This window comes from Pristiophorus japonicus, chromosome X (assembly GCF_044704955.1).
Source record: "Pristiophorus japonicus isolate sPriJap1 chromosome X, sPriJap1.hap1, whole genome shotgun sequence".
NCBI lineage: Eukaryota > Metazoa > Chordata > Chondrichthyes > Pristiophoridae > Pristiophorus > Pristiophorus japonicus.
The window spans coordinates 40,992,649-41,020,125 of NC_092010.1; the positions used below are offsets into that span (position 1 = coordinate 40,992,649).

General features: G+C 52.5%; 1 protein-coding gene across 1 annotated transcript in view; it reads left to right on the forward strand.

The window, feature by feature from the left end:
• The window catches only part of LOC139240889 (low-density lipoprotein receptor-related protein 1-like), a gene marked incomplete at its 3' end in the record, with an annotated part of 408,599 nt that overhangs the window by 206,942 nt on the left and 174,180 nt on the right, over positions 1-27,477 (forward strand). The window contains exons 7-8 of the mRNA XM_070869393.1: positions 15,141-15,303; positions 22,743-22,965. Of these exons, the coding sequence (XP_070725494.1) occupies positions 15,141-15,303; positions 22,743-22,965 (386 nt within the window). The remainder of the gene's footprint in view (positions 1-15,140; positions 15,304-22,742; positions 22,966-27,477) is intronic.

Below are 27,477 nucleotides of genomic sequence, written 5' to 3' on the forward strand. Positions count from 1 at the left end.
TGTTGGGGAGGGCATCAAACAGGAAATTAGGGGTGCATGCAATAAAGGTGTAGCAGTTATAATGGGTGACTTTAATATGCACATAGATTGGGCTAGCCAAACTGGAAGCAATACGGTGGAGGAGGATTTCCTGGAGTGCATAAGGGATGGTTTTCTAGACCAATATGTTGAGGAACCAACTAGGGGGGAGGCCATCTTAGACTGGGTGTTGTGTAATGAGAGAGGATTAATTAGCAATCTCATTGTGCGAGGCCCCTTGGGGAAGAGTGACCATAATATGGTGGAATTCTGCATTAGGATGGAGAATGAAACAGTAAATTCAGAGACCATGGTCCAGAACTTAAAGAAGGGTAACTTTGAAGGTATGAGGCGAGAATTGGCTAGGATAGATTGGCGAATGATACTTAGGGGGTTGACTGTGGATGGGCAATGGCAGACATTTAGAGACCGCATGGATGAAGTACAACAATTGTACATTCCTGTCTGGCGTAAAAATAAAAAGGGGAAGGTGGCTCAACCGTGGCTATCTAGGGAAATCAGGGATAGTATTAAAGCCAAGGAAGTGGCATACAAATTGGCCAGAAATAGCAGCGAACCTGGGGACTGGGAGAAATTTAGAACTCAGCAGAGGAGGACAAAGGGTTTGATTAGGACAGGGAAAATGGAGTACGAGAAGAAGCTTGCAGGGAACATTAAGGCGGATTGCAAAAGTTTCTATAGGTATGTAAAGAGAAAAAGGTTGGTGAAGACAAACATAGGTCCCCTGCAGTCAGAATCAGGGGAAGTCATAACGGGGAACAAAGAAATGGCGGATCAATTGAACAAGTACTTTGGTTCGGTATTCACTAAGGAGGATACAAACAACCTTCCGGATATAAAAGGGGTCAGAGGGTCTAGTAAGGAAGAGGAACTGAGGGAAATCTTTATTAGTCGGGAAATTGTGTTGGGGAAATTGATGGGATTGAAGGCAGATAAATCCCCAGGGCCTGATGGCCTGCATCCTAGAGTACTTAAGGAGGTGGCCTTGGAAATAGCGGATGCATTGACAGTCATTTTCCAACATTCCATTGACTCTGGATCAGTTCCTATGGAGTGGAGGGTAGCCAATGTAACCCCACTTTTTAAAAAAGGAGGGAGAGAGAAAACAGGGAATTATAGACCGGTCAGCCTGACCTCAGTAGTGGGTAAAATGATGGAATCAATTATTAAGGATGTCATAGCAGTGCATCTGGAAAATGGTGACATGATAGGTCCAAGTCAGCATGGATTTGTGAAAGGGAAATCATGCTTGACAAATCTTCTGGAATTTTTTGAGGATGTTTCCAGTAAAGTGGACAAAGGAGAACCAGTTGATGTGGTATATTTGGACTTTCAGAAGGCTTTCGACAAGGTCCCACACAAGAGATTAATGTGCAAAGTTAAAGCACATGGGATTGGGGGTAGTGTGCTGACGTGGATTGAGAACTGGTTGTCAGACAGGAAGCAAAGAGTAGGAGTAAACGGGTACTTTTCAGAATGGCAGGCAGTGACTAGTGGAGTGCCGCAAGGTTCTGTGCTGGGGCCCCAGCTGTTTACATTGTACATTAATGATTTAGACGAGGGGATTAAATGCAGTATCTCCAAATTTGCGGATGATACTAAGTTGTGTGGCAGTGTGAGCTGCGAGGAGGATGCTATTAGGCTGCAGAGTGACTTGGATAGGTTAGGTGAGTGGGCAAATGCATGGCAGATGAAGTATAATGTGGATAAATGTGAGGTTATCCACTTTGGTGGTAAAAACAGAGAGACAGACTATTATCTGAATGGTGACAGATTAGGAAAAGGGAAGGTGCAACGAGACCTGGGTGTCATGGTACATCAGTCATTGAAGGTTGGCATGCAGGTACAGCAGGCGGTTAAGAAAGCAAATGGCATGTTGGCCTTCATAGCGAGGGGATTTGAATACAGGGGCAGGGAGGTGTTGCTACAGTTGTACAGGGCCTTGGTGAGGCCACACCTGGAGTATTGTGTACAGTTTTGGTCTCCTAACTTGAGGAAGGACATTCTTGCTATTGAGGGAGTGCAGCGAAGGTTCACCAGACTGATTCCCGGGATGGCGGGACTGACCTATCAAGAAAGATTGGATCAATTGGGCTTGTATTCACTGGAGTTCAGAAGAATGAGAGGGGACCTCATAGAAACGTTTAAAATTCTGACGGGTTTAGACAGGTTAGATGCAGAAAGAATGTTCCCAATGTTGGGGAAGTCCAGAACCAGGGGTCACAGTCTGAGGATAAGGGGTAAGCCATTTAGGACCGAGATGAGGAGAAACTTCTTCACCCAGAGAGTGGTGAACCTGTGGAATTCTCTACCACAGAAAGTAGTTGAGGCCAATTCACTAAATATATTCAAAAGGGAGTTAGATGAAGTCCTTACTACTCGGGGGATCAAGGGTTATGGCGAGAAAGCAGGAAGGGGGTACTGAAGTTTCATGTTCAGCCATGAACTCATTGAATGGCGGTGCAGGCTAGAAGGGCTGAATGGCCTGCTCCTGCACCTATTTTCTATGTTTCTATGTTTCTATGTTTCTAATCTTGGCCTTTATTGCAAAGGGGGATAGAGTACAAGAGTAGGCTAGGCCTATACTCATTGGAGTTGAGAAGATGCACTGTGCCTGGAGTATTGTGTACAATTTTGGTCTCCTTACCGAAGGAAGGATATACTTGCCATTTGAGGGAGTGCAGCGAAGGTTCACCAGACTGATTCCTGGGATGGGGGATTGTCCTATGAGCAGACTGGGCCGATATTCTCGAGTTTAGAAGAATGAGAGGTGATCTCATTGAAACATACCAGATTCTGAGGGGGATTGACAGGGTAGATGCAGGGAGGATGTTTCCCCCGGGCTGGGGAGTCTAGAACCGAGGGTCACACAGTCTCAGGATAAGGGGTCGGCCATTTAGGACTGAGATGAGGAGGAATTTCTTCACTCAGAGGGGGGTGGATCTTTGGAATTCTCTGCCCCAGAGGGCTGTGGAGGCTCCGTCGTTGAGTACATTCAAGACAGATTTAAGGGATATGGAGATAGGGCAGGCTGGTGAAGTTGACTTTCATGATCAGCCATGATCTTGTTGAATGGCTGGAGCAGGCTCAGATAAGAACATAAGAAACAGGAGCAGGAGTTGGCCATTCGGCCCCTCGAGCCTGCTCCGCCATTTAATACGACCATGGCTGATCTGATCATGGACTCAGCTCCACTTCCCCGCCCGCTCCCCATTACCCTTCACTCCCTTATCGCTCAAAAATCTGTCTATCTCCACCTTAAATATATTCAATGACCCAGCCTCCACAGCTCTCTGGGGCAGAGAATTCCACAGATTTACAACCCTCTGAGAGAAGAAATTTCTCCTCATCTCAGTTTTAAATGGGCGGCCACTAATTCTAAGACCATGCCCCCTAGTTTAATTTCCCCTATGAGTGGAAATATCCTCTCTGCATCCACCTTGTCGAGCCCCCTCATTCTTCTGAATTCCAATGAGTAGAGGCCCAACCTCCTCAACCTATCTTCATAAGTCAACCCCCTCATCTCCGGAATCAACCGAGTGAACCTTCTCTGAACTGCCTCCAAAGCAAGTATATCCTTTTGTAAATATGGAAACCCAACTGCACGCAGTACTCCAGGTGTGGCCTCACCAATACCCTGTCTAACTGTAGCAAGACTTCCCTGCTTTTATACTCCATCCCCTTTGCAATAAAGGCCAAGATACCATTGGCCTTCCTGATCACTTGCTGTACCTGCATACTGACCTTTTGTGTTTCATGCACAAGTACCCCCAGGTCCCGCTGTACTGCAGCACTTTGTAACCTCTTTCCATTTAAATTGTTTTTTTATTTTTTCTGCCAAAGTGGATCGCCTCTCACTTTCCCACATTTATACTCCCTCTGCCAAATGTGCCTTCCCGATTGCTAGACGCAAGGCTCCATGTCAACCTGAAATGAACCAGCAGCTCACTGTGAATCCGCAGAGAACCAAAGCTGTTGTCGGCATCCGACCTGGGCTGATCCCTCTCGATGGAAAGTGAAACAATTGCACGTAGCTCCATTTGGAACTCAGACAGCCAGGCGAGGCGGAGTGAGGGGGGGCGGGGTAAAAAAACAAAACTATTGTTTTATTTCTTAATCGTGCGTTTGTAAATCAAACTGCCACTGGGGAAAATGATGCACGTTTTTACATTTCATTCGCATTTCCTAATCAGAAAATTATTTCCAAAGGAAAAAAAAACGCCACACGTGTCTTTTACGCCTGTTGTGAATTGAGAGTTACGTGCGGAAAGCATCTGCACAGCTTCCGGCTCGTTGGCAGGAGCCACTCTGACTTCTGCACAGTCTCTGGCTCGTTGGCAGGAGCCACTCTTGACTTCTGCACAGTCTCCGGCTCGTTGGCAGGAGCCACTCTTGACTTCTGCACCGTCTCCGGCTCGTTGGCAGGAGCCACTCTGACTTCTGCACAGTCTCCGGCTCGTTGGCAGGAGCCACTCTTGACTTCTGCACAGCCTCTGGCTCGTTGACAAGAGCCACTCAAATTTACCGCCTCCCCCCGGCCCCTTCAGTTGGTGATTTTGAAGAACTGCTGCTCTTAAAAATGTAACGGTGGAGGAACTGCCTAGCGTTTGCAAGAGATCCAGTAACGGCGACACAGGCTTCAGATTAGTTTCGGCTTTAAAGTGCAGAGTTTTAAAAAAAAAAAAAATTGGTATCTTGTAGCAACGTTTCCTCCGCCCTTTGACACGCAGTGCTGAGGGAGCGCCGCACTGTCGGAGGGGCAGTGCTGAGGGAGCGCCGCACTGTCGGAGGGGCGGTACTGAGGGAGCGCCGCACTGTCGGAGGGGCAGTACTGAGAGAGCGCCGCACTGACGGAGGGGCGGTACTGAGGGAGCGCCGCACTGTCGGAGGGGCAGTACTGAGGGAGCGCCGCACTGTCGGAGAGGCGGTGCTGAGGGAGCGCCGCACTGTCGGAGGGGCAGTACTGAGGGAGCGCCGCACTGTCGGAGGGGCAGTACTGAGGGAGCGCCGCACTGTCGGAGGGGCAGTACTGAGGGAGCACCGCACTGTCGGAGGGGCAGTACTGAGGGAGCGCCGCACTGTCGGAGGGGCGGTACTGAGGGAGCACCGCACTGTCGGAGGGGCAGTACTGAGGGAGCGCCGCACTGTCGGAGGGGCGGTGCTGAGGGAGCGCCGCACTGTCGGAGGGGCGGTACTGAGGGAGCGCCGCACTGTCGGAAGGGCGGTACTGAGGGAGCGCCGCACTGTCGGAGGGGCGGTACTGAGGGAGCGCCGCACTGTCGGAGGGGTAGTACTGAGGGAGCGCCGCTCTATCGGAGGGGCAGTACTGAGGGAGCGCCGCACTGTCGGAGGGGCAGTACTGAGGGAGCGCCGCACTGTCGGAGGGGCAGTACTGAGGGAGTGCCGCACTGTCGGAGAGGCAGTACTGAGGGAGCGCCGCACTGTCGGAGGGGCCGTACTGAGGGAGCGCCGCACTGTCGGAGGGGCAGTACTGAGGGAGTGCCGCACTGTCGGAGGGGCAGTACTGAGGGAGTGCCGCACTGTCGGAGGGGCAGTACTGAGGGAGCGTCGCACTGTCGGAGGGGCAGTACTGAGGGAGCGCCGCACTGTTGGAAGGGCAGTTCTGAGGGAGCGCCGCACTGTCGGAGGGGCAGTACTGAGGAAGCGTTAAGGGAAGCGGGGGAGAGGTTCGGATCCAGCCTGGATCAGTGGCTGATGCTCCTTGCTGAAAAGTGTGGACGCATGCTACATAAAACGGGGCTCTGCGGCTGCTAACCCAAGAAGTCCACAAATTGGTGGTTCGTTGGCCGGCTGCAGCCACGTGTCAGATGGCAGTGGAATCGTTGATACAGGAAACCAATAAAAAAAAAACAACACTCCACGCTTCAAAGCCGGGACTAATCTGAAGCCGACTGTGTCGCCTTTAATGGATCGCTTGCAAAGGCTGGGCAGTTCCCCCTCCAACGTCTCATTTTTAAAAAGCACAGCGCAGCAGTGCTTCATAATCACCAACTGAAGGGGAGTGGGGGTAAATCGTGGGACTCCTGCCAACGAGAAGTCACAGTGGCTCCTGCCAACGAGCCTGAAGCTGTGCTGAAGTCACAGTGGCTCCTGCCAACGAGCCTGAAGCTGTGCTGAAGTCACAGTGGCTCCTGCCAACGAGCCTGAAGCTGTGCTGAAGTCACAGTGGCTCCTGCCAGCGAGCCTGAAGCTGTGCTGAAGTCACAGTGGCTCCTGCCAACGAGCCTGAAGCTGTGCAGATACATTCTGCACGTAACGTCCGATCACACATTTAAAAAAATAACAAACGGAGGTCTGCGTAAAAGACAACTCGAGCGTTTTTTCCCCCCCTTGTTGGAAATAATTTTATGATCAAGAAATGCAAATAAAATGTTTTAAGTGCATCGTTTTCCCCATTAGCATTAAATCATCCGTTGTTTATAAATCAGCTCCTCCGCTGCTGAAGCCCTCATTCGTGCCTTTGTTACCTCCAGACTTGACTATTCCACCGCACTCCTGGCTGGCCTCCCACATTCTACCCGACGTAAACTCGGTGATCCAAAACTCAGCTGCCCCCATGTCCTAACTCGCACCGAGTCCCGCTCACCCATCACCCCCTGTGCTCACTGACCCCGTGTCCTAACTCACACCGAGTCCCGCTCACCCATCGCCCCCTGTGCTCGCTGCCCCTGTGTCCTAACTTGCACCGAGTCCCGCTCACCACACACCCCCTGTGCTCTCTGACTCCGTGTCCTAACTCGCACCCAGTCCCGCTCACCCATCACCTTCCTGTGCTCGCTGACCTACATTGGGCCCCGGTTAAGCAACGCCTCAATTTCAAAGTTCTCTATCCTTATTGAAACGTATAAGATTCTGAGACGGCTCAACAGGATAGATGCAGAGAGGATGTTTCCCCTCGTGGGGGAATCTAGAACTAGGGGGCATAGCTGCACAATAAGGTGCCGCCTATTTAGAACTGAGTTGAGGAGGAATTTCTTCTCTGAGGGTTGTAAATCTGTGGAATTCTCTGCTCCAGAGAGCTGTGGAGGCTGGGACATTGAATATATTTAAGGTGGAGATAGACAGATTTTTGAGCGATAAGGGTGTTGAGGGTTATGGGGAGCGGGCAGGGAAGTGGACCTGAGTCCATGATCGGATCAGCCATGATCGTATTAAATGGCAGAGCAGGCTCGAGGGGCCGAATGGCCGACTCCTGCTCCTATTTCTTATGTTACGTTCAGGGCAGTCGGGCAATAAATATCCGTCGCTCATTCTCTCTGGAAGATGGCAACTTCTCTAAACCCACTTCTGCTTCCCTCGTTTTGGGAAGTCCGGCCGGAACACTGAGAGAAAATAAACCTGACACTGGAACTGAGCACGTGCAACAATCTCCGATGCGTTGGCAGCAGTCACATCCCCTCATCGAGCCAATCCAATGTCTGCATGATTTGTTGCTCTGTGTATTCGGGCAAATGAGAGTCGGTATTTCCGCAGACCTCCTCCGTCTATCGTGAATGTTATTTAATTTGAGACCTTCCGGTAGTTTGCGCATCGTTGGCAGGAGTCACTCAGTCTCAGAAATTGGAGGGTTGGGATGGAAGCTGTGGGCCTGCCACCTGTTCCCTGGCTTCTTGTGGTCAGGCCAAGGGTCTCCCTGGCATGTCTCGGAATTCTAGCGTCTTGTGACCGTGAACACCAGCCGTAGAAAGTTAGCATGTAGGTACAGCTAGCAATATTAGCAAGGCCAATGGAATGTTGGCCTTTATTGCAAAAGGATTAGGAGTATAAGAACGTAAGAAATAGGAGCAGGAGTAGGCCATACGGCCTCTCGAGCCTGCTCCGCCATTCGATACGATCATGGCTGATCCGATCATGCAAGACCATCGGCAGGCCGGGTCCATTGGAGGGAGTGACATGCGGCTGCCCGTCCCGGAAATCGGCATGGTCCCGGCCTGCAAGACCATCGGCAGGCCTGGGCCATTGGAGGGAGCAGCATGCGGCGACATACCACTGCAGGGAGCAGCGCGTGCTGCTGCAGGAGGGCGACGGCTGCGAAGCCAGGTCACTGATTGCAGTGCGGGCAGGCACAGCAGGAGGGGGGGAAGGAGCAGTGAGAGATTGTAGAGGGAAGTGACTGGGGCCCAGGAGAGGCGTGGATCTGGGGCCCAGGGGCAGCACGGACCAGCCCACACTGTACGATATGTGCGCGCACTGGGCCTGTGCAGCAGAGCTGGTCTCCAGTCGTCCTGGTTAACCCTTGCCACTGGACCAAGACCTCGTTCTGTCAAGCCCCGTGTGGTGGCTGGTGTGCAACGGTCACCCCACGTTAAAAAAAAATCCACCCACAGGCATCTTCCACCCTTCAGGATGTAGTTCGGGATCCGGAATATTAGGTCCTTCATTGAAACACCTGGGAACTCACCCCTTATTGGTGTGGAAGCAAGTCATCCTCGTTTCGAGGGACTGCCTATGATGATGGCTGATCCGATCATGGACTCAGGCCCACTTCCCCGCCCGCTCCCCATAACCCCATAACCCCTTATCGGTTCAGAAACTGTCTATCTCTGTCTTAAATCCATTCAATGTCCCAGCCTCCACAGCTCTCTGGGGCAGAGAATTCCACAGATTTACAACCCTCTGAGAGAAGAAATTCCTCCTCATCTCAGTTTTAAATGGGCGGCCCCTTATTCTAAGACCATGCCCCCTAGTTCTAGTCTCCCCCATCAGTGGAAACATCCTCTCTGCATCCACCCTGTCGAGCCCCCTCATAATCTTATACGTTTCGATAAGATCACCTCTCATTCTTCTGAACTCCAATGAGTAGAGGCCCAACCTGCTCAACCTTTCCTCATAAGTCAACCCCCTCTTCTCTGGAATCAAGCGAGTGAACCTTCTCTGAACTGCCTCCAAAGCAAGTATAAGAGTAAAGACATCTTACTGCAATTATACAGGGCCCTGGTGAGACCGCACCTGGAGTATTGTGTACAATTTTGGTCTCCTTACCTAAGGAAGGATATACTTGCCATTGAGGGAGTACAGCGAAGGTTCACCAGACTGATTCCTGGGATGTGGGGGGATTGTCCTATGAGGAAAGATTGAGCAGACTGGGCCCATAGTCTCTCGAGTTTAGAAGAATGAGAGGTGATCTCATTGAAACAGACCAGATTGTGAGGGGGATTGACAGGATAGATGCAGGGAGGGTGTTTCCCCCGGGCTAGGGAATCTAGAACCAGGGGTCTCACAGTCTCGGGATAAGGGGTCGGCCATTTAGGACTGAGGTGAGGAGGAATTTCTTCACTCGGAGGGGGGTGAATCTTTGGAATTCTCTGCCCGAGGGCTGTGGAGGCTCAGTCGTTGAGTGTATTCAAGGCTGAGATCGGTAGATTGTTGGGCATCGAGGGATCGTGTGGGAAAGTGGAGTTGAGGTCAATGATCAGCCGTGATCATATTGAATGGCAGAGCACGCTCGAGGGGCTGACTGGCCGACTCCTGCTCCTAATACTTGTGTTCTGCTGTATATTTGAATTGTGGCAGGGTTTACAATTCAGGCAGTCTGGTCACCACATTAGTAACATAGAAACATAGAAAATAGGTGCAGGAGCAGGCCCTTCAGCCCTTCTAGCCTGCACCGCCATTCAATGAGTTCATGGCTGAACATGAAACTTCAGTACCCCCTTCCTGCTTTCACGCCATAACCCTTGATCCCCCGAGTAGTAAGGACTTCATCTAACTCCCTTTTGAATATATTTAGTGAATTGGCCTCAACTACTTTCTGTGGTAGAGAATTCCACAGGTTCACCACTCTGGGTGAAGAAGTTTCTCCTTATCTCGGTCCTAAATGGCTTACCCCTTATCCTTAGACTGTGACCCCTGGTTCTGGACTTCCCCAACATTGGGAACATTCTTCCTGCATCCAACCTGTCCAAACCCGTCAGAATTTTAAACGTTTCTATGAGGTCCCCTCTCACTCTTCTGAACTCCAGTGAATACAAGCCCAGTTGATCCAGTCTTTCTTGATAGGTCAGTCCCACCATCCCGGGAATCAGTCTGGTGAATCTTCGCTGCACTCCCTCAATAGCAAGAATGTCCTTCCTCAAGTTAGGAGACCAAAACTGTACACAATACTCCAGGTGTGGCCTCACCAAGGCCCTGTACAACTGTAGCAACACCTCCCTGTCCCTGTACTCAAATCCCCTCGCTATGAAGGCCAACATGCCATTTGCTTTCTTAACCGCCTGCTGTACCTGCATGCCAACCTTCAATGACTGATGTACCATGACACCCAGGTCTCGTTGCACCTTCCCTTTTCCAAATCTGTCACCATTCAGATAATAGTCTGTCTCTCTGTTTTTACCACCAAAGTGGATAACCTCACATTTATCCACATTATACTTCATCTGCCACGCATTTGCCCACTCACCTAACCTATCCAAGTCACTCTGCAGCCTCATAGCATCCTCCTCGCAGCTCACACTGCCACCCAACTTGGTGTCATCCGCAAATTTGGAGATACTACATTTAATCCCCTCGTCTAAATCATTAATGTACAATATAAACAGCTGGGGCCCCAGCACAGAACCCTGCGGTACCCCACTAGTCACTGCCTGCCATTCTGAAAAGTACCCATTTACTCCTACTCTTTGCTTCCTGTCTGACAACCAGTTCTCAATCCACGTCAACACACTACCCCCAATCCCATGTGCTTTAACTTTGCACATCAATCTCTTGTGTGGGACCTTGTCGAAAGCCTTCTGAAAGTCCAAATATACCACATCAACTGGTTCTCCTTTGTCCACTCTACTGGAAACATCCTCAAAAAATTCCAGAAGATTTGTCAAGCATGATCTCCCTTTCACAAATCCATGCTGACTTGGACCTATCATGTCACCATTTTCCAAATGCGCTGCTATGACATCCTTAATAATTGATTCCATCATTTTACCCACTACTGAGGTCAGGCTGACCGGTCTATAATTCCCTGCTTTTTCTCTCCCTCCTTTTTTAAAAAGTGGGGTTACATTGGCTACCCGCCGCTCGATAGGAACTGATCCAGAGTCAATGGAATGTTGGAAAAGGATGTGATTGCACTGGAGAGGGTGCAGAGGAGATTTACCAGGATGTTGCACTGGAGAGGGTGCAGAGGCGATTTACCAGGATGTTGCACTGGAGATGGTGCAGAGGAGATTTACCAGGATGTTGCACTGGAGAGGGTACAGAGGAGATTTACCAGGATGTTGCCTGGACTGGAGAATTTTAGATGAGGAAAGATTGGATAGGCTGGGTCTGTTTTCTTTGGAACAGAGGAGGCTGAGAGGAGACCTGATTGAGGTGTATAAAATGATGAGGGGCCTGGATAGAGTGGATAGGAAGGACCTGTTTCCCTTGGCAGAAGGGTCAACAACCAGGGGGCACAAATTGAAAGTAATTGGCGGGAGGTTTAGAGGGGGTTTGAGGGGAAATGTCTTCACCCAGAGGGTGGTGGGGGTCTGGGGCGGAACTCACGGCCTGAAAGGGTGGTAGAGGCAGAAACCCTCACCACATTTGGATGTGCACTTGAAGTGCCGTAACCTACAGGGCTATGGACCGAGAGCGGGAAAGTGGGATTAGGCTGGGTAGCTCTTGGTCGGCCGGCACGGACACGATGGGTCGAAATGGCCTCCTTCCGTGCTGTAAATTTCTGTGATTTTATCATCCAAAGTATGAATCGGTCTATCGGTCCAACTGGATTGCAATAAAGCTGACAAAATGTGCTCTGCACAGAGGCTATCTGAGCAGTAAAGTGTCATCATCGGAGGCAGTCCCTCGGAACCGAGGAAGACTTGCTTCCACTCTAAACATGAGTCCTTCGGTGGCTGAACAGTCCAATACGGGAACCACAGTCCCTGTCACAGGTGGGACAGATAGACGTTGAAGGAAGGGGAGGGTGGGACTGGTTTGCCGCACGCTCCTTCCGCTGCCTGCGCTTGGTTTCTGCACGCTCTCGGCGACGAGACTCGAGGTGCTCAGCGCCCTCCTGGATGCACTCCCTCCACTTAGGGCGGACTGGTCTTTGGCCAGGGACTCCCAGGTGTCGGTGTGGATGTTGCACTTTATCAGGGAGGGCTTTGAGGGTGGTCCCTTGTAACGTTTCCTCTGCCCACCGTTTGCCCGTGAAGGAGTTCCGAGTAGAGCGCTTGCTTTGGGGAGTCTCGTGTCTGGGGGCCATGCGGACAATGTGGCCCTGCCCAGCGGAGCTGGTCGAGTGTGGTCAGTGCTTCGATGCTGGGGATGTTGGGCCTGGTCGAGGACGCTAACGTGCGTGCGTCCTGCCAATAGATTTGCAGGATCTTATGGAGGTGGTACTTCAGTGTTTTGAGGTGTCTCCTGTACATAGTCCACATCTTTGGGCCATACAGGAGGGCGGGTATCACTACAGCCCTGTGGACCATGAGCTCGGTGCCGGGTTTCAAGTTCCTGGTCTTCAATCTCTCTCTTTCTCAGCTGGCGTGCAGCTAAATTATAGAACAAATGAGAATCTGTTTTTGCAGTGTAGGAACATGCCGCAACATCTCTGACACCGGATCTAAAGTACTTGTTGAACTGTTTTGTTCATGTGTAAATAGAACTCGGTTAATCAAACATGCTGTCGGAGGCCAGTGACATTGTGTTGTCTTTGATGGTGCAACGCACTTGTGCAATGTAGGGATTTATTTTATTACCTATCGCAATTAACCTTCTGAAAGACGAGGTTGACTGAGGTTAGTGTAGCAATATCTGCTATTTTTTAATTAAAATATCAACATCTGATGAGACAATAGAAGCCAGATAGTATTGTTTTTCCTTATAAGATAGAAAGATTTGCAAAGGGATATGTCCACAGATCCCTGAAGGTAGCAGGCTAGGTGGGTAAGGTGGTTAAGAAGGCATACGGAATACTTGCCTTTATTAGTCGAGGCATAGAATAAAAGAGCAGGGAGGTTATGCTTGAACTGAATAAAACACTGGTTAGGCCACAGCTGGAGTACTGCGTGCAGTTCTGGTCACCACATTACAGGAAGGATGTGAATGCACTGGAGAGGATACAGAGGAGATTTACCAGGATGTTGCACTGGAGAGGGTACAGAGGAGATTTACCCGGATGTTGCACTGGAGAGGGTACAGAGGAGATTTACCAGGATGTTGCACTGGAGAGGGTACAGAGGAGATTTACCCGGATGTGATTGCACTGGAGAGGGTACAGAGGAGATTTACCAGGAAGTTGCACTGGAGAGGGTACAGAGGAGATTTACCAGGATGTGATTGCACTGGAGAGGGTACAGAGGAGATTTACCAGGGTGTTGCCTGGACTGGAGAATTTTAGCGATGAGGAAAGATTGGATAGGCTGGGTTTGTTTTCTTTGGAACAGAGGAGGCTGAGGGGAGACCTGATTGAGGTGTATAAAATGATGAGGGGCCTGGATAGAGTGGATAGGAAGGACCTGTTTCCCTTGGCAGAGGGGTCAACAACCAGGGGGCAAAGATTGAAAGTAATTGGGGGGAGGTTTAGAGGGGATTTGAGGGGAAATGTCTTCACCCAGAGGGTGGTGGGGGTCTGGGGCGGAACTCACGGCCTGAAAGGGTGGTAGAGGCAGAAACCCTCACCACATTTGGATGTGCACTTGACGTACCGTAACCTACAGGGCTACGGACCGAGAGCGGGAAAGTGGGATTAGGCTGGGTAGCTCTTGGTCGGCCGGCACGGACACGATGGGCCGAAATGGCCTCCTTCCGTGCGGTACATTTCTGTGATTTGATGATTTATATAGCGCCTTTCACGACTACCAGATGTCCCAAAGCGCATTGCAGCCAATGAAGTCTTTCTGGAGTGTAGTCACTGTTGTAATGTGGGAAACGCCAATTTGCGCACAGCAAGCTCCCACAAACAGCGATGTGATAATGACCCAGATCGTCTGTTTTTTATGTTGATTGAGGGATAAATATTGGCCCCAGGGCACCTGGGAGAACAACCCTGCTCTTCTTCAAATAATGGCCGTGGGATCTGAGAGGGCAGTCGGGGCCCGGGTTTAACGACTCATCTGAAAGACGGCCCCTCCGACAGTCCGGCGCTCCCTCAGTACTGCCCCTCCGACAGTGCTGCACTCCCTCAGTACCGCCCCTCCGACAGTCCGGCGCTCCCTCAGTACCGCCCCTCCGACAGTCCGGCGCTCCCTCAGTACCGCCCCTCCGACAGTCCGGCGCTCCCTCAGTACTGCCCCTCCGACAGTGCGGCACTCCCTCAGTACTGCCCCTCCGACAGTGCGGCGCTCCCTCAGCACTGCCCCTCCTACAGCGCAGTACGCTGCTCCCTCAGTAACACCCCTCCGACAGCACAGAACGGCGCTCCCTCAGTACCCCCCTCGACAGTGCGGCACTCCCTCAGCACCGCCCCTCCGACAGTGCGGTGCTCCCTCAGTACCACCCCTCCGACAGTGCGGCTCTCCCTCAGCACTGCGCTGGGAGTGTCTGCCTATATTTTTGTGCCCAAGTCTCTGGAGTGGGACTTGATCCCACAGCCTGCTAACTCAGAGGCGTGGGTGCTGTCCACTGGACGATAACCGACCAGAAGCGAGGCAGAGAGGTTGAGGCAGGGAATTCCAGAGCTTGGTGCCCAGGCAGCTGAAGGCAGGGCCACTGATGGTGGAGCGATTGAAACTAAAGGGGTTCGGCGCGGATGTGGCCAGAATTGGAGGAGCGCAGAGATCTGAGAGTTTCGGGGCTGGAGGGGTGAGACCAGTGGAGCATTTGTCAATCCATTATATGGAGGTGGAAAGGGACAGTCTTGGTGATGGGGACCATAAGGGGTCAGTTATGAACAGTCTGGTTCAGCCTTGGACTGTGGCCAAGGAGCGGTGAGGTGAGGGGGGGGGGGGCGGGGGCGGGAACGGGAACCGGAGTCGGGGGTGAGAGAACAGAGTTTGTGGCCTCAACCGAAGACAATGGCTTCGCTCTCCCCAATATTTAACGGGAGGAACTATCTGCTGGTCCAATACCGGTTGTCGGACAAGCTGCGGGACAAATCCTCTGCCGCACCTCATTTCTTAACAGTCGGAAAAATAGTCTTTCCTTTCTCTGTTGCAATACAGATGTGGAACAGTTGGCCATTGACTGGTTGACGGGCAATTTCTACTTTGTCGATGATGTTGACGACCGCATATTCGTGTGCAACAAAAATGGAGACACCTGTGTCATACTTCTCGACGTGGAACTGTACAACCCCAAGAGCATTGCCTTGGATCCAACGATGGGGTGAGTTTTCTCTCTCTGTCTGCCTGTCTTCTTTATCTCTCCCCCCCCCCCCCCGCCCCAATATGGGAGACGAAGATCACAATATTTAATGTGGCCAGTTGTTACATACTGCTCCGCCATTTAATACGATCATGGCTGATCCGATCATGGACACAGCTCCACTTCCCCGCCCGCTCCCCATAACCCTTCACTCCCTTATCACTCAAAAATCTGTCTATCTCCGCCTTAAATATATTCAATGTCCCAGCCTCCACAGCTCTCTGGGGCAGAGAATTCCACAGATTTACAACCCTCTGAGAGAAGAAATTCCTCCTCATCTCAGTTTTAAATGGGCGGCCCCTTATTCTAAGACCATGCCCCCTAGTTCTAGTCTCCCCCATCAGTGGGAACATCCTCTCTGCATCCACCTTGTCGAGCCCCCTCATAATCTTATACGTTTCGATAAGATCGCCTCTCATTCTTCTGAATTCCAATGAGTAGAGGCCCAACCTACTCAACCTTTCCTCATAAGCCAACCCCCTCATCTCCGGAATCAACCGAGTGAACCTTCTCTGAACTGCCTCCAAAACAAGTATATCCTTTCGTAAATATGGAAACCAAAACTGCACGCAGTACTCCAGGTGTGGCCTCACCAATACCCTGTATAACTGGAGCAAGACTTCCCTGCTTTTATACTCCATCCTCTTTGCAATAAAGGCCAAGATTCCATTGGCCTTCCTGATCACTTGCTGTACCTGCATACTATCCTTTTGTGTTTCATGCACAAGTACCCCCAGGTCCTGCTGTACTGCAGCACTTTGTAATCTTTCTCCATTTAAATAATAACTTGCTCTTTGATTTTTTTTTGCCAAATTGCATGACCTCACATTTCTGATCTTCGACTTCATCTCTACTTTCCCGCCCGCTCCCCATAATCCTTCGATCTCCTTAATATTCAAAAATCTCTCGATCTCAGCCTTGAATATTCTCAACGACTGAGCCTCCACAGCCCTCTGGGGCAGAGAATTCCAAAGATTCACCCCCCTCCGAGTGAAGAAATTCCTCCTCATCTCAGTCCTAAATGGCCGCCCCTTATCCTGAGACTGTGACCCCTGGTTCTAGACTCCCCAGCCCGGGGCAAACATCCTCTCTGCATCTACCCTGTCGAGCCCTGTAAGAATTTTGCATGTTGTGGGGCTGGAGCAGATTACTGAGATGAGTGACGGCCATGAAGGGATTTGTAAACAAGGATGAGAATTTTGAAATCGAGGCGTTGCTTAACCGGGAGCCAATGCCATCATCATTATCATCATAGGCTGTCCCTCGGAATCGAGGAAGACTTGCTTCTACTCTTAGAATGAGGCGTTAGGTGGCTGAACAGTCCAATACGGGAACCACAGTCCCTGTCACAGGTGGGACAGATAGACGTTGAGGGGAGGGAAGGGGAGTGTGGGACTGGTTTGCCGCACGCTCCTTCCTCTGACTGCGCTTGCTTTCTGCATGCTCTCGGCGACAAGACTCGAGGTGCTCAGCACCCTCCCGGATGCACTTCCTCCACTTAGGGCGGACTGGTCTTTGGCCAGGGACTCCCAGGTGTCGGTGGGGATGTTGCACTTTATCAGGGAGGCTTTGAGGGTGATCCCTGTAACGTTTCCTCTGCCCACCTTTGGCTCGTTTGCCATGAAGGAGTTCCGAGTAGAGCGCTTGCTTTGGGAGTCTCGTGTCAGGGGCATGCGGACAATGTGGCCTGCCCAGCGGAGCTGATCGAGTGTGGTCAGTGCTTCAATGCTGGGGATGTTGGCCTGGTCGGGGGCGCTAATGTTGGTAACCAAGAGCCAATGTAGGGCAGCGAGCACAGGGGGTGATGGGTGAGCGGGACTCGGTGTGAGTTAGGACACGGGGTCAGTGAGCACAGGGGGTGATGGGTGAGTGGGACTGGGTGTGAGTTAGGACACCGGGGCAGTGAGCACAGGGGGTGATGTGTGAGTTAGGACACGGGGTCAGTGAGCACAGGGGGTGATGGGTGAGCGGGACTCGGTGCGAGTTAGGACACGGGGTCAGTGAGCACAGGGGGTGATGGGTGAGTGGGACTCGGTGTGAGTTAGGACACTGGGCAGTGAGCACAGGGGATGATGGGTGAGTGGGACTGGGTGTGAGTTAGGACACGGGGTCAGCGAGCACAGGGGGTGATGGGTGAGTGGGACTGGGTGTGAGTTAGGACACGGGGTCAGCGAGCACAGGGGGTGATGGGTGAGTGGGACTGGGTGCGAGTTAGGACACGGGGTCAGCAAGCACAGGGGGTGATGGGTGAGCGGGACTGGGTGCGAGGTCGGACACGAGGGCAGCCGAGTTTTGGATCACCTCTAGTTTACGTCGGGTAGAATGTGGGAGGCCAGCCAGGAGTGCGTTGGAATAGTCAAGTCTGGAAGTAACAAAGACACGGACGAATGGAAACATTCTGTCTGTATCCACTCGATGAAAACCTTTCATAATTTTAAAGATCTCTATTCGATCACCCCTGAGTACAGCGGGACCTGGGGGTTACTTGTGCATGAAACACAAAAGGAAAGTACGCAGGTCCAGCAAGTGATCAGGAAGGCCAATGGTATCTTGGCCTTTATTGCAAAGGGGATGGAGTATAAAAGCAGGGAAGTCTTGCTCCAGTTATACAGGGTATTGGTGAGGCCACACCTGGAGTACTGCGTGCAGTTTTGGTCTCCGTATTTACGAAAGGATATACTTGCTTTGGAGACAGTTCAGAGAAGGTTCACTCGGTTGATTCCGGAGATGAGGGGGTTGACATATGAGGAAAGGTTGAGTAGGTTGGGCCTCTACTCATTGGAGTTCAGAAGAATGAGAGGTGATCTTATCGAAACGTATAAGATAATGAGGGAGCTCGACAAGGTGGATGCAGAGAGGATGTTTCCACTGATGGGGGAGACTAGAACTAGGGGGCATGGTCTTAGAATAAGGGGCCGGCCATTTAAAACTGAAATGACGAGGAATTTCTTCTCTCAGAGGGTTGTAAATCTCTAGAATTCTCTGCCCCAGAGAGCTGTGGAGGCTGGGACATTGAATATATTTAAGGTGGAGATAGACAGATTTTTGAGCGATAAGGGAGTGAAGGGTTATGGGGAGCGGGCAGTTCCTCTTGTACCAACTCGTGGGCTTAAACGGAGCATGCCACTTCAGGGAGTAGAACATGCTGGTGCAGGAGGGCGACGGCAGTGAAGAGGGTGACTGGATTGGTCGTCACCATAATCCAGGTCGGTGATTGGAGTGTGGGCAGGAACAGCAGGAGCGGTGAGGTCGGGGCGAAGGAACGGCGAGAGATTGTAGAGGGATGTGACTGGGGCCCAGAAGAGCCGAGGGCCCCAGGGGCAGCACGGGCCCAGCCCACACTGTGTGCGATATGTGTGGGCGCACTGGGTCCGTGCAGCAGAGCAGGTCTCCAGTCGTCCTGGTTAACCCTTGCCCCTGGACCAAGACCTCGCTCTGTCAAGCCCCGTGTGGTGGCTGGTGTACATCGGTCACCCCACGTTAAAACAATCCACCCACAGGCATCTTCCACCCTTCAGGATGTAGTTCGGGATCTGGAATATTAGGTACTTCATTGAAACATAGAAACATAGAAAATAGGTGCAGGAGTCAGCCATTCAGCCCTTCGAGCCTGCACCACCATTCAATATGATCATGGCTGATCATTCCCTCAGTACCCCATTCCTGCTTTCTCTCCATACCCCCTGATCCCTTTAGCCGTAAGGGCCACATCTAACTCCCTTTTGAATATATCCAACGAACTGGCCCCAACAACTTTCTGTGGTAGAGAATTCCACAGGTTCACAATTCTCTGAGTGAAGAAGTTTCTCCTCATCTCGGTCCTAAATGGCTTACCTCTTATCCTTAGACTGTGACCCCTGGTTCTGGACTTCCCCAACATCGGGAACATTCTTCCTGCATCTAACCTGTCCAATCCCGTCAGAATTTTACCTGTTTCTAAGAGATCCCCTCTCATTCTTCTAAATTCCAGTGAGTATAAGCCGAGTCGATCCAGTCTTTCTTCAGAATATGTCAGTCTGGTGAACCTTCGCACTCCCTCAATAGCAAGAATGTCCTTCCTCTGATTAGGAGACCAAAACTGTACACAATATTCCAGGTGTGGCCTCACCAAGGCCCTATACAACTGCAGTAAGACCTCCCTGCTCCTATACTCAAATCCCCTCGCTATGAAGGCCAACATGCCATTTGCTTTCTTCACTGCCTGCTGTACCTGCATGCCAACTTTCAGTGACTGAAACACCTGGGAACTCATCCCTTTTTGGTGTGGAAGCGAGTAATTCATTGATACGAGGAACTGCCTAAGAGTCACGAATGAATCCAATGGGGAATTCAGGAGAAACCTCTTTACCCAGAGCGGGGTGAGAATGTGGAACTCGCTGCCACTGGGAGGGGTTGAGGCGAATAGTATCGATGTATTTAAGGGGAGGCTGGATAAACACATGAGGGAGAAGGGAATAGAGGGATATGGTGATGGGGGGAGATGGAGATGGAGAGGGGGCTGGTGTGGAGTTTAACCCCGGCACGGAGCGGTGGGGCCAATGGCCCGGTTTCTGTGCTGGGAAATTCGATGCAATGCTCGCGCGCTCTCTCCTTAACTCCCTCTGGCCGCCTCTCCTTCTGTCTTTTAAATGCTGCCCCAAAAAATAATTCTCCTGCAGCCGCTTGCTGTCCAGTTCTGTCTGTGTCTGCCACCTGCCTTGAGCGACATTTTATACGTCGGAGAAGAGATCTAAATTGAAGATGGCAGACGTGTGCGCCGAAGAACATCAGAAATAGGAGCAGGCCCCCTACAGCCCCTCGAGCCTGCTCCGCCATTCAATAAGTTCACGGCTCATCATCGACCTCAACTCCACGTTCCCGCCCAATTCCCATAATATTCAAAAATCTCTCGATCTCAGCCTTGAATATACTCAACGACTGAGCCTCCACAGCCCTCTGGGGCAGAGAATTCCAAAGATTCACCCCCCTCTGAGTGAAGAAATTCCTCCTCATCTCAGTCCTAAATGGCCGACCCCTTATCCTGAGACTGTGACCCCTGGTTCTAGACTCCCCAGCCCCGGGGAAACACCCTCCCTGCATCTACCCTGTCAATCCCCCTCAGAATCTGGTCTGTTTCAATGGGATCACCTCTCATTCTTCTAAACTCCAGAGAATATCGGCCCAGTCTGCTCAATCTCTCCTCATAGGACAATCCCCCCACATCCCAGGAATCAGTCTGGTGAACCTTCGCTGCACTCCCTCAATGGCAAGTATATCCTTCCTTAGGTAAGGAGACCGACACTGTACACAATACTCCAGGTGTGGTCTCACCAGAGCCCTGTATAACTGCAGTAAGACATCTTCACTCTTGTACTCAGATCCTCTTGTGCCCCAAGTTCGATAGCCTCCAGCCAGGAGGAAACAGCCAGTTTAGCAACCTACCCTGTCAAGCTCTCTAAGCTTTGCGTGGCCTGTTCCAATTTCACAAACGGTCTTGTCATGCAGGTGATGTCTGTGCTCCCCACGTTCTGCCCTCTGAGCATCGCTGATTATAATCGCTCCTTCAGGACATACCTCTTTGACCAAGCTTTGGGTCATCTGCCGTAATTTCTTGTGTGGTTCGGTATGTTTGTCTTTTGACGCTCCTGTGAATTGCCTTGGGAAGTTTTACTACGTTAAAGGCACTATATAAATACAAGTTGTTAAAGACTCGAAGGCTGGCGATGCAATGCTGGATCGAAGGTGCCCATTGTTCTATCTCATTGATGTTTATGGAGTCTTGCTGTGCAGCATGTGCTTCCACCACAACAATGACCACACCCTGAAAAGCAACACATAGACTGAGATACACCATGGGCCATCTCGAGGGCATGGATATTTTTATTCCTTTTTCGCTCCCGTGTTTTATCCCTCAGTGTCAGCTGTGACTCACTGGGCAGCACTCTGGCCTCTGTCATGAAGGTTGAGAGTTCAAGTCCCACGTCAGAGACATGAGCACATAAATCTAGGCTGACACTCCCGGAGCAGTGCCGAGGGAGTGCCGCACTGTCGGAGGGGCAGTACTGAGGGAGTACCGTACTGCGCTGTCGGAGGGGCAGTACTGAGGTAGCGCTGTACTGTCGGAGGAGCGGTACTGAGGGAGCGCCGCACTGTCGGAGGGGCAGTACTGAGGGAGCGCCGCACTGTCGGAGGGGCGGTACTGAGGGAGCGCCGCACTATCGGAGGGGCGGTACTGAGGGAGCGCCGCACTATCGGAGGGGCGGTACTGAGGGAGCGTCGGAGGGGCAGTACTGAGGGAGCGCCGAACTGTCGGAGGGGCGGTACTGAGGGAGCGCCGCACTGTCGGAGGGGCGGTACTGAGGGAGCGGCGTACTGTCGGAGGGGCGGTACTGAGGGAGCGGTGTACTGCGTTGTCGGAGGGGCGGTACTGAGGGAGTGGCGTACTGCGTTGTCGGAGGGGCGGTACTGAGGGAGTGCTGCACTGTCGGAGGGGCGGTACTGAGGGAGTGCTGCACTGTCGGAGGGGCGGTACTGAGGGAGCGCTGCGTTGTCGGAGGGGCGGTACTGAGGGAGCGCCGCACTGTCGGAGGGGCAGTACTGAGGGAGCGCCGCACTGTCGGAGGGGCGGTACTGAGGGAGCGCCGCACTGTCGGAGGGGCGGTACTGAGGGAGTGGCGTACTGCGTTGTCGGAGGGGCGGTACTGAGGGAGTGCTGCACTGTCGGAGGGGCGGTACTGAGGGAGTGCTGCACTGTCGGAGGGGCGGTACTGAGGGAGCGCTGCGTTGTCGGAGGGGCGGTACTGAGGGAGCGCCGCACTGTCGGAGGGGCAGTACTGAGGGAGCGGCGCACTGTCGGAGGGGCGGTACTGAGGGAGCACTGCACTGTCGGAGGGGCGGTACTGAGGGAGCGCCGCACTGTCGGAGGGGCAGTACTGAGGGAGTGCCGCACTGTCGGAGGGGCGGTACTGAGGGAGCGCCGCACTGTCGGAGGGGCGGTACTGAGGGAGCGTCGCACTGTCGGAGGGGCGGTACTGAGGGAGCGCCGCACTGTCGGAGGGGCGGTACTGAGGGAGTGTCGGAGGGGCGGTACTAGGGGAGTGCTACATTGTTGGAGGTGCAGTCTGTAGGATGAGACGATAAACCGAGGCCCTGTCCTTTCTCTGAAGTAAACTTCAAAGATCCCGGGGCCACTATTTGGAAGAAGAGCAGGGGGAGTTCTCCCCAGTGTCCTGGGGCCAATATTTATATCACATTGCTGTGTGTGGGAGCTTGCTGTGCGCAAATTGGCGTTTCCCACATTACAACAGTGACTACACTCCAAAGAAAAAAGTACTTCATTGGCTGTAAAGCACATTGAGTCGTCCGGTGGTCGTGAAAGGCGCTATATAAATGCAAGTCTGTCTTTTTCACACTTGTTGCAGGAAAGTGTTCTTCACGGACTACGGGCAGATCCCGAAGGTGGAGAGATGTGACATGGATGGACAGAACCGTACCAAACTGGTGGATAGTAAGATCGTCTTCCCTCACGGCATCGCCCTGGACCTGGTCAACAAGCTGGTGTACTGGGCTGATGCCTACCTGGACTACATCGAGGTGGTGGACTACGAAGGGAAAAATCGACAGGCCATCATCCAGGGACACTTTGTACGTGTCGGGAGCTTGCTGGTCCTTGGTGTCGGAAATGGGAACAGGAGGAGGCCATTCAGCCCCTCGAGCCTGTTACATTAGGAACAGGAGGAGGCCATTCAGCCCCTCGAGCCTGTTACATTAGGAACAGGAGGAGGCCGTTCAGCCCCTCGAGTCTGTTACATTAGGAACAGGAGGAGGCCGTTCAGCCCCTCGAGCCTGTTACATTAGGAACAGGAGGAGGCCATTCAGCCCCTCGAGCCTGTTACATTAGGAACAGGAGGAGGCCATTCAGCCCCTCGAGCCTGTTACATTAGGAACAGGAGGAGACCATTCAGCCCCTCGAGCTTGTTCCACCATTCAATGAGATCGTGGCTGACCTGTGACCTAACCCCATATAGCCGCCTATGCCCCATATCCCTTAAAACCCTTTGGTTAACAGAAATCTATCAATCTCGGATTTAAAATTTAACAATTGACGCCCAGCATCAATTCCCGTTTGCAGACAGGAGTTCCAAACCTTTGTGTGTAGAAATGGCTGATCCGATCATGGACTCAGCTCCACTTCCCCGCCCGCTCCCCATAACCCTTCACTCCCTTTATCGCTCAAAAATCTGTCTATCTCCGCCTTAAATGTATTCAATGACCCAGCCTCCACAGCTCTCTGGGGCAGAGAATTCCACAGATTTACAACCCTCTGAGTGAAGAAATTCCTCCTCATCTCAGTTTTAAATGGACGGCCCCTTATTCTAAGACCATGCCCCCTAGTTCTAGTCTCCCCCATCAGTGGGAACATCCTCTCTGCATCCACCTTGTCGAGCCCCCTCATAATCTTATAAGTTTGAATAAGATCGCAATGAAACGCACAAACTATTACATAGTACACACAGAACGTACAGCACAGATATGGGCCATTGGGCTCCCCGCTCTGTGCCGGGGTTAAACTCCACACCAGCCTCCTCCCACCCCTCTCCATCTCCCCCCGCTCCCCACCCCCCATCACCATATTTCTCTATTCCTCTCTCCCCCATGTGTTTATCCAGCTTCCCCTTAAATACATCGATACTATTCACCTCAACCCCTCCCTGTGGCAGCGAGTCCCACATTCTCACCCCGCTCTGGGTAAAGAAGTTTCTCCTGAATTCCCCATTCAGTGGGGTTTATCAGTGACGGTCTGATATTGATGGTCTATCTTGCAAGATATTGTTCTAAATGTTTATCTAGTTTTTCAACCACTAATTGACATTTATGTCCTGTCCTACATTTTGGTGAAGTTTGAATTAATAATCTGGGTTTTACTCATTTCATATCTGGGGAGGGAGTGATGGAGGGTGAGAGGATCGGAGGGAGGAGGGAAGTGACAGATGGAGGGAGGGCTGCAGAGGGACAGAGGTGGTAGAGGAACGGAGGGTAGGGAGGGACAGAGAGACACACTTGATCAGAAACTGGAGGGAGGGAGGGATTGATGGGTGGGGAGAGACGGAGGGAGCGAGAGATGGACGTAGGGAAGGGAGGGAGAGACATAGACAGAGAGAGACACTCGATGGGGAACTGGAGGGATGGATAGAAGGAGGGTGGGAGGGAGAGACACAGACAGAGAGAGATACTCGATGGGGAACTGGAGGGATGGATAGAGTGCGGGAGGGAGAGACATAGACAGAGAGACACTCGATGGGGAACTGGACGGATGGATAGACGGAGGGTGGGAGGTAGAGACAGAGACACTCGATGGGGAACTGGAGGGATGGATAGACGGAGGGAGAGACACAGACAGACACACTCGATGGGGAACTGGAGGGATGGATAGACGGAGGGAGAGACACAGATAGAGAGACACTCGATGGGGAACTGGAGGGATGGATAGACGGAGGGCAGGAGGGAGAGACACAGACAGAGACACTCGATGGGGAACTGGAGGGATGGATAGAGAGACACTCGATGGGGAACTGGAGGGATGGATAGACGGAGGGCGGGAGGGAGAGACACAGACAGAGAGAGACACTCGATGGGGAACTGGAGGGATGGATAGACGGACGGAGGGTGGGAGGGAGAGACATAGACAGAGAGACTCGATGGGGAACTGGAGGGATGGATAGACGGAGGGTGGGAGGGAGAGACACAGACAGAGAGAGATACTCGATGGGGAACTGGAGGGATGGATAGAGTGCGGGAGGGAGAGACATAGACAGAGACACACTTGATGGGGAACTGGAGGGATGGATAGACGGAGGGTGGGAGGGAGAGACACAGACAGAGACACTCGATGGGGAACTGGAGGGATGGATAGACGGAGGGCGGGAGGGAGAGACACAGACAGACACACTCGATGGGGAACTGGAGGGATGGATAGACGGAGGGCGGGAGGGAGAGACACAGACAGAGAGACACTCGATGGGGAACTGGAAGGATGGATAGAGGGAGGGAGGGAGGGAGAGACATAGACAGAGAGAGACACTCGATGGGGAACTGGAAGGATGGATGGAGGGAGGGAGGGAGAGACATAGACAGAGAGACACTCGATGGGGAACTGGAGGGATGGATAGACGGAGGGCGGGAGGGAGAGACACAGACAGACACTCGATGGGGAACTGGAGGGATGGATGGAGGGAGGGAGAGACATAGACAGAGAGACACTCGATGGGGAACTGGAGGGATGGATAGAGGGAGGGAGGGAGAGACATAGACAGAGAGACACTCGATGGGGAACTGGAGGGATGGATAGACGGAGGGAGAGACACAGACAGACACACTCGATGAGGAACTGGAGGGATGGATAGACGGAGGGTGGGAGGGAGAGACACAGACAGAGAGAGACACTCGATGGGGAACTGGAGGGATGGATAGACGGAGGGCGGGAGGGAGAGACACAGACAGAGAGACACTCGATTGGGAACTGGAGGGATGGATAGAGGGAGGGAGGGAGAGACATAGAGAGAGACACTCGATGAGGAACTGGAGGGATGGATAGACGGAGGGTGGGAGGGAGAGACACTCGATGGGGAACTGGAGGGATGGATAGACGGAGGGTGGGAGGGAGAGACACAGACAGAGAGACACTCGATGGGGAACTGGAGGGTGGGAGGGAGAGACACAGACAGAGAGACACTCGATGGGGAACTGGAGGGATGGATAGACGGAGGGCGGGAGGGAGAGACACAGACAGAGAGACACTCGATTGGGAACTGGAGGGATGGATAGAGGGAGGATGGGAGGGAGAGACATAGACAGAGAGAGACACTCGATGGGGAACTGGAGGGATGGATAGACGGAGGGTGGGAGGGAGAGACACAGACAGAGAGAGACACTCGATGGGGAACTGGAGGGATGGATAGACGGAGGGTGGGAGGGAGAGACACAGACAGAGAGACACTCGATGGGGAACTGGAGGGATGGATAGACGGAGGGTGGGAGGGAGCGACACAGACAGAGACACTTGATGGGGAACTGGAGGGATGGATAGAAGGAGGACGGGAGGGAGAGACACAGACAGACACTCGGGGAACTGGAGGGATGGATAGAGGGAGGGAGGGAGAGACAGACAGAGAGAGACACTCGATGGGGAACTGGAGGGATGGATAGAGGGAGGGAGGGAGAGACACAGACAGACACTCGATTGGGAACTGGAGGGATGGATGGAGGGAGGGAGAGACACAGACAGAGAGACAATCGATGGGGAACTGGAGGGATGGATAGACGGAGGGTGGGAGGGAGCGACACAGACAGAGACACTTGATGGGGAACTGGAGGGATGGATAGAAGGAGGACGGGAGGGAGAGACACAGACAGACACTCGGGGAACTGGAGGGATGGATAGAGGGAGGGAGGGAGAGACAGACAGAGAGAGACACTCGATGGGGAACTGGAGGGATGGATAGAGGGAGGGAGGGAGAGACACAGACAGACACTCGATTGGGAACTGGAGGGATGGATGGAGGGAGGGAGAGACACAGACAGAGAGACAATCGATGGGGAACTGGAGGGATGGATAGAGGGCGGGAGGGAGAGACACAGACAGAGAGACACTCGATGGGGAACTGGAGGGATGGATAGAAGGAGGGCGGGAGGGAGAGACATAGACAGAGAGAGACACTCGATGGGGAACTGGAGGGATGGATAGAGTGCGGGAGGGAGAGACATAGACAGAGAGACACTCGATGGGGAACTGGAGGGATGGATAGACGGAGGGTGGGAGGGAGAGACACAGACAGAGAGACACTCGATGGGGAACTGGAGGGATGGATAGAGGGAGAGCGGGAGGGAGAGACACAGACAGAGAGACACTCGATGCGGAACTGGAGGGATGGATAGACGGAGGGTGGGAGGGAGAGACATAGACAGACACTCGATGGGGAACTGGAGGGATGGATAGACGGAGGGCAGGAGGGAGAGACACAGACAGAGACACTCGATGGGGAACTGGAGGGATGGATAGACGGAGGGCGGGAGGGAGAGACACAGACAGAGAGACACTCGATGGGGAACTGGAGGGATGGATAGACGGAGGGCGGGAGGGAGAGACACAGACAGAGA